This window comes from Capsicum annuum, chromosome 10, assembly GCF_002878395.1.
Source record: "Capsicum annuum cultivar UCD-10X-F1 chromosome 10, UCD10Xv1.1, whole genome shotgun sequence".
NCBI lineage: Eukaryota > Viridiplantae > Streptophyta > Magnoliopsida > Solanales > Solanaceae > Capsicum > Capsicum annuum.
The window spans coordinates 219148309-219156152 of NC_061120.1; the positions used below are offsets into that span (position 1 = coordinate 219148309).

A 7844-nucleotide genomic window follows, 5' to 3' on the forward strand; every position below is an offset into this window, starting at 1 on the left:
CATTTTAAAAAAAATAAAAATAAATTAATCTGGCCGGACCGTTTTACCGGCTGGCCCTAACCGGGCTTGGTTCGTGTCGGGTTAACCGGGCCCAAATCAATAAAAATCCTGGCCTGGTACCCGATATCCTAAAGCCCTAGGGCTTATCGGGCCGGGTCAAACAGGGTCGATTTTGTAAGTGGGCCGGACTGATTCGGGTCAATCCGGCCCCGTTTGACAGGCTTAGTTCAATCATAGCAATTTTTTTACATTTTATATAATTAATGAAAATTTCAATTTTGAATCTATCGAGACAACTAATTAACTCTCAATACATTCAACAAAGATACTACTTTTTCCTTTGTAAAAATACATAATTAGATCATGATACCATTTTTTTTTTATTTTGGGTCTGTCTAGATACATAATAAATCTAAGGAAGATAAAATTTTTCCTTTGTAAAGATATATAATTAGCTTCCGTTACATTTTCTTCGATTTTAAGTCTATTGAGATATATAATTAGCTCCCGATACATTCAACGAAGATACATAATTTATTGAGATTTGTATAATTATTTTAAAAGGGTGGAAAATTTGTGCAAATATGAAAAGTGAAAGTGTATATTAGTTATTTTTCCTTTTTTAATATCCGACCCAGCCCAACCCTGACCCGACCCAGCCCATCCTGATTACCTTTTGTAATATGCGACCCAGCCCAACCCTGACCCGACTCAGCCCATCTTAATTACCCCTTTTCCTAATTTTCCTAGCAGCCCAACAGCAACGCCGGCGACGGACGGACAGCAATCGCCGGCGACCTTGAAGCGGACGGAAGGTCACTTGTGCTGTGTTTGATTGTACGTTTAGAAACTTTTGCTATTGTTTTAAGGTAATTTTCATTTATTTTTTGTGCTATATTTTGTCCTATTGTTTCGATGCAAGTGTTAATTTGAGTTCAGCTCCAGCTAATTTTCGTCGAATTATGTTTATTTCTTGAATATTGAACTGTTTTTCCCTTGTTCTATATTTTTGTTGAAATTATAGTGATTATTGCTATAGAAAGATTAGATTTTTGATGGGTTTTCGCTGTTAGATCTATATTGAACCACTACTGTTACTCAATTCTAGTGTTTGATCATATTCTACAATAATGAATTACCTTTTACCCACTATAATGAAGTGATTATTTGGATTTTCTTTATCTTATGGGTGTGAAATAGAAGAGGGTTCCTTAATTATACTTGGAAATGTTATAAAATGCTAAAGGGGCCGCTGTAGTTGATCAATTCTCCTACTTGTAATAACTCAGTCTCACTAGGAGAACGGCGTTTCAATTTAACCGGATAACAGATATATAGGCAGAGGATAACGGAAAACTGAGAAGCAATAAGAGATTATATTGCTCAAACGGTAACAGCATATCATCTGATACTACATACATCCTATGACCGTCAGCAGAAAGAATACAACAGAAGAATTTAACAGTTCCCATCCCCCGTCCCCTGTAACTTCAGCGCAACAACAGAGAAACTGATACGACTGCATACATCCTATCATGCTGAACAAAAGGGACGAATGGAAATGATTTCAAAGTCCACCACCACTTTTTCCATTTCGTCTCTTGATCTGTCAGTTATTGCAATGATGATCCATGTATCAGTAACTATACCGTGCATCTAATGTTCGAGAAACAAAACTGGGGACTCATGACTTCAGAAAAAAATGGCTGCATCTGAGCTCATTTGCTTCTTCTGGTGGATTCCCCATAAGCAACAACCCCCATGACGGTCATTGCATAGCCCGCAATGCCAATAAAAGTAACAGGATTGCGAAAGAAGTATTGAGATCACAACAGCCACAGCACCTTTGGCATTCCCTAGGACCTATAAATGGTCACGCAAATAGAATAAAGTTGTTCAAAATAGGTTAAAGTAATCTAAAATACGACTACAAATTGGAAACAAAGGAGAAGGGGCAAGAGAAGGAGAGCACAAATTGGTTACCAAAAAGTTCAACAAGTTGGCCCCATATGCCATTATACAATTGATCAAAGTAGAACTAGTTATCTATGCGTCATAGCATGCGCAATAGTCACATCTAACACATTGGGCTGCATTATGAGTGTTTCAGGCAATAAAGATAGAACAGCAATTATTGTGAACCAAGTCAACTTTGTAAGGGGCTGCGGGTTAGAAGTGGTATATCGGGCTGATCCAGTGGAGATTATTGGACCTATTGAAATGTTGGAGTGTGTTATTTGGGATCCAGACCCAATTGACACCCAATTGTCAATTGGTTAAATAGGACTTGGGATTTGACAGAACGGTTTATGCAAATTGTGATAATTGCTTAGGCAAAAACTATGCTTATCATCCCCAATTCCCTCTAGTCCTCTCATCCCCTTTTACTACTATTCCTGTTCTTCATATTGTAATTTCTACTGTCCATACTAATCAAAGTTTATTAGTTTCGTACACTCGGTGTATTGATTGGCGACATCTAAAGCAGTAGATTCATGGAGTTAAACTTTTCCCTAAAAAAATAACAGCAGGTTAATGGGGAGGTCATAACAACATGTACAGCAGTAGATCTATAAAGTTTAATTTATCCGTAACAAAAATTAGAGCAGTTACAAACGAGGTCACAAAAGAAAACTACAACATGTATCAGTGAAACAAATGAATAAAGCTATAACAAATGAGCAAACAACATACCCAAACCCGTTAATTCTCACATTTCAAATGTAGTTACTTGAAATGTGTACTAGTGACTTGAAAATGGTTAAGTGTCGTGACTTGAAATGTGAATTAGTTACTTGGAAATGGTTAAGTGTAGTGACTTGAAATGTGAATTAGTTACTTGAAAATGGTTAAGTGTAGTTACTTGAAATGTGAGTTGGTTACTTGAAAATGGTTAAGTGTAGTCACTTGAATTGTGAATTAGTTGCTTGAAAATGGTTAAGGTAGTGACTTGAAATGTGTACTAGTGACTTGAAAATCTATTGTTAAAGTAAATAACTTTTAATTGCTTATAGAATACGCTCAATTGCCAAATGTGCCTCATTTTTCGGTATAACTTTTACTTGGTAATTCATGAAATTTATGGAGTTTTCACATTGTAATAGATTGAACTTACAAATAGCTTCTCCTTTAATAATCGAACGTTAGAATCTTTACTTACTTATATTGCTGTAATCTGTGCTAGATTTTTAATTTTTTCGGTAATTTGCTATTCATTTCAGCCATGGAAGCTGATAAGTGGGCAAGTTTTTCAGAAGGAACTAGTGATTCTGAAGGCTATGGGGAAGAACCCGATGATGATGACCATTGTTGTGCATATGGATCGAGTGATATACCCAAATTGCAGTTCAGGTTTCATTTCATGATATATATAAATTATTGAAAATAATTTTGCAAAACATATAGGAATGTGAATAGGCAGGCATCTCTTTTCTTCAGGAAAGATATTTCAAGATCACGATGGCTTGATCCATTAGGAGTGGCTGAGGTCGTGGAGAGGAAGGGTGGATTGTGGACAACTACTGGGATAGTTCGTAATGGCAAGATATATTGCTTCATTGAAGAGATTTTGTAGGTGATAAAAAATCCCTCAAGGCTATCTCCCGTCGTTGAAGTGTTAAATACTATTTTCTTTTGATTACATGCATAATTTTGGAATATACTGTTTTTATCGTGTAGATATCTTGCCGAAATTGGGGCTCTACATCTCTTCAGTAACGATGATACACCCCTTTCTCTGGAACATGTATACAACAAGGTTGCGGAAGGGAAAAGTGGATGTTCCTTCGAATATTATGAAGTATATAAGCACTTGAAATCTCTTGGTTATATAGTTGGGCGTCATGGTATTCCTTGGTCAGTTAGAAGGTCAAAAGTAAATTATGCTATTAACCAAGACACTCCGGAGACTGCTAAAAGTGGAGATGAAGAATCAAGAAACAATATTCTCCTCTCTGAAATGTTTAGTAATATGCAAATTGGTGGATTGAGACTAGCCTTTGCCGTTTACCCTCCTAATAGCAGATTCAAAAAGTCTGCTCCTGGCGATCCCTGTTTTGTACTTTGTCTTGCTAGGTATGGTACCTTGTTAATGCATTCATTATCTTACGTCGCCTAGTGCCTACTAATGTTTGCTGAATCTTCGCCTCCTAATGTTATCTATCTGATTATAATAACTTGAGATAACTAGTTTAGCAATTTTATGGGTTGCCGGATTGGATGGTATTCTGGAAAGAAGTAAAGGGCAGCCTGGTGCACTAAAGCTCCCGCTATGCGCATGGTCTGGGGAAGGACCTCACCACAAGGTTGTATTGTACGCAGTCTTACCTTGCATTTATGCAAGAGGCTGTTTCCAAGGTTCAGGGACCACCTGGTCACATGGCAATAAATACCAGTTACTCCATTCTTTTGTCTCACTTTGTTGATCCACATCAACTGTCGAAGCAGCTTTATTTTATGAGTACTGTATTTTCTTATGCAGTGAGTATCCACCATCCAAAGAAGAGATTGAAGATCTTGAGAGACATTCGCATGGTATTCCGTTGAAATTCTGTCTTGTTGAGAACGGGCGCGTGAGCTTTTTCTCATTCAACAAAGTTGAGCTCCCTATCCTTCCATGATCTCTTCGAGCAACGGTTACAAATCTTGGCATGCCCTTTGAAGAGCTAAGGTACAATTATGAATTTTAATTTTAACCTTTGTGTAATTGCAACACATTATTTAGATTATAAATGTGTCTGATTAATGAAACAGGATCCCATTTCTTTGTTTATGACAAAGTCTCGTCTTCTTTACCTTCATTGTTCTTGTAAAAACTGATCGAAGGTTGACTTGTTATATGCCAACCGTACACGTTACAATGGTGAATCTTACTCTCGTTAAAACTCATCTGTCGGCTTAGATGAGGCGCAACAGTATTTAGCCCTTTGCCGGATGCCAAGACACACTTATCTGTTTTTATAGCTCATTTGCATCGCTATTGAAAGACATCTTTCAATAGCGCATAGTTATGTAGGTATAAAAAGGGCAGCCCGGTGCACTAAAGATACCGCTATGTCCGAGGAAGGGCACGCAGCCTAATCTTACATTTCTGCCAGAGGCTGTTTCCAAGACTTGAACCCGTGACCTCCTGGTCGCATGACAACAACTTTACCAGTTACTCCAAGGCACATAGTTATGTAGGTATCTGGTAATATAGTCGGAACACATGCAAACTGATTCAGACACCATCGTCAGTCGAAGTGAAAAAAAAAAAAAGAAAAAAGACAGGCCGCCATAGCTGTGTAGGGCAGAACAACAGATAGATTGATGTAAGACTAAAATCACATATAACATGGCCATTCAATTAAATGATCATGTAACTTGCTCAAATTATTGGTCTTTATACATCTTACATTCATATGAATCTAAGATAAAGACACTCCAATTTGTGCAAGTTACATGATCATTAATTGAATGACCATGTTCTAAAAAAAGGCAATCTAACATAGTTGTATTCTTTATTATTAGCTGTATGTACTAGCATGAATTGACAGGTAACTTTTTTCCAACAGTTCCAAAGTGGAGTTTGTTTTGTAGTTCTAGAATGAGTCATAGGTCCAACAACATAAATCTCAACAGCATGCAGCTTAATTACAGAAAATTTCGATATTTTACACAATTATTGAAAAAACTCGATTTTGGTTTTGTCGAAATACATAATTAACAGAGATACATTTTTCCTTTATAAAGATACATAATTAGTTCCCGATATACTTTTTTCAATTTTGGGCGTATCGAGATACATAATACATCCAAGGAAGATAGATTTTTTTCTTGTAAAGATACATAATTAGCTCCAGATACATTTTCTCCGATTTTGGGTCTGTCTAGATACATAATTAGCCCCCCGATACATTCAACGAAGATACATAATTTGTTGGAAATTCTGTAATTACTTTGTAAGGGTGAAGATTTATGTAAGTATGATAAGTTAATGTGTGTGTGTATATATATATATATATATATCCGCAATACTGATAGCAATTATTGAGATGACATTGATGGGGTAGGTAAATTAATGAACAACGTTAGCAATCTTTACTTATGATACTATATGAAACATTTGACATAGCTCATAACTAGTAAATAAGATAGGTTTACGTTAACATCAAGATTTTCATCACACGTTGATATGTTTTCAATTTTAGTAAATAAATGTTTTGATTAGAAAAATGACTAATATTTTGATGTAAATAAGAAAACAAGTTTCATAAGTGATTTTTCGACTGTCTTCTCCTATGCATAACACTCCAAGCCCTCACCGCAACCCTTGCACACCCTCACCAACCTTCCTGTCAACCTCGCCTTAGCTCAAACCCAGAGGCGGATCTAGGATTCGGAGTCTTCGGGTGCCAAGTAGACTCATTGATTAAATTAATCGGAGACCAAATCATAAATCTGAGCTAACTTATGGACAAGTGGTTCATTGAGTCTCCTTCGATGAAAAATGATACTATTTCTACATAATTAAAAAGAATTTTATGTGTATATAGTAAATACTGAACTCGAGAAAACAAGAAATTTTTCAAAGTTGGGCGGGACTGTTGGGTGAAATTAACAGCCTTGTGCCACCTGATCCACATACTAATTTGGTTCTTTGGGTGGCAAGTTTGTTATCTATGTACACATTTTATATAGAGAGAGTTTTCATCAAAGTTTGCGGGTGGCGTGGAACCCCAAAACCCTTAATAGATCCGCCCCGGCTCAAACCCATCCTACCCCAACCCACCCCCAACTCACAATCTACACCTCATCCCCCAACAAACCTAAAGTTCTGTGCTTTTATTATAGGTATTACGATAATCTTTATTAAGTCCGAACGATTATCAACCACCAGATCTACTGATCTACAATATTCACCCCTTCTAAATTCCACTCATATACCAAAGTATTTAAACATGGAATTCAATTTACATGAGAAACTCGTTGGACTTGTAATAATAGAACATTCAACTTTTTTTTTTTTTTTTTTCGGGTAGAAATATAGAATATTCAACTACTTTAATCAAAAGAAGAAAAAAAGAATACGCAGCCACAAACTTAAAAAATGTTAAAAACATGAAGTGATAATAAAGTTAGGGAAAACTGTAGAGCCATAATTATAATTTTTATAGCAACAGTTTTAAAATTACGAAAAATAGCAATACGTATTTTGTATTTTAGTAAAAGGTTGCTATAAAAATACATATACAAATATGTAAAAACGTTCCTTATTAAACTCTAATCAGTTAGAGCAAATTATGGGATTAAACTGTTCCTTATTTTAAGCAACATTCAATTAACAGATACTTTTACCATTAATGACTCTTTTTTTTTACTTTAACCGTTAATAAACAATTTGAAATTCAAAACTCGATTTTCATATACATCTCGTAAAAGCATTTAAATTTTTTTTTAAGAGATTGAAATATCATTGATGAACTTTGTATTTTACGAAGAATATTTGAATAATCAACTCAACGATTACAGGTATGGTTAAATAAATTTTTTAGATCATGTTAATGAAATTGCGAAAATAATTTGAAAATTAATAACAATATGTGTTAATGATCATGAAGCTAAAAATTTTATATATTGTATTCTGAATTTTATAAGTTGTGGGTGAGATTTTTTTTTTCTACTTTTTTCCTCAAACATCAAAGATTTTGTTTTAGTCATTTATGTATGAAACTAAACTAAACTAAATAATTTTTCGTGGAATTTTTTTTTTGTTTGTGTATATACAAATTATTAATTGTATGCAGTACAAATTATATAATTTAATTTGTATTTAATATTTTGTAGTGTTCTGGATCTTGACGATG

At 35.1% G+C, this 7844-nt stretch overlaps 1 protein-coding gene across 2 annotated transcripts; it reads left to right on the plus strand.

Annotated features, from left to right (window-relative positions):
- The first annotated feature begins 667 nt into the window (after positions 1-667).
- LOC107852797 lies at positions 668-4799 on the plus strand. Of its 2 annotated transcripts, none has more exons than XM_047397444.1 (5): positions 668-869; positions 3222-3345; positions 3439-3570; positions 3679-4074; positions 4481-4799. In XM_047397444.1, the coding sequence occupies exons 2-5, from the start codon at positions 3224-3226 to the stop codon at positions 4617-4619; spliced, it is 789 nt and encodes a 262-aa protein (XP_047253400.1). In that variant the 5' UTR covers positions 668-869; positions 3222-3223; the 3' UTR covers positions 4620-4799. The 2 variants fall into 2 exon arrangements, with proteins under 2 accessions (XP_047253400.1, XP_047253399.1); XM_047397443.1 differs by having other exon boundaries at positions 670-869; positions 3222-3351.
- The last annotated feature ends 3045 nt before the right edge of the window (positions 4800-7844 follow it).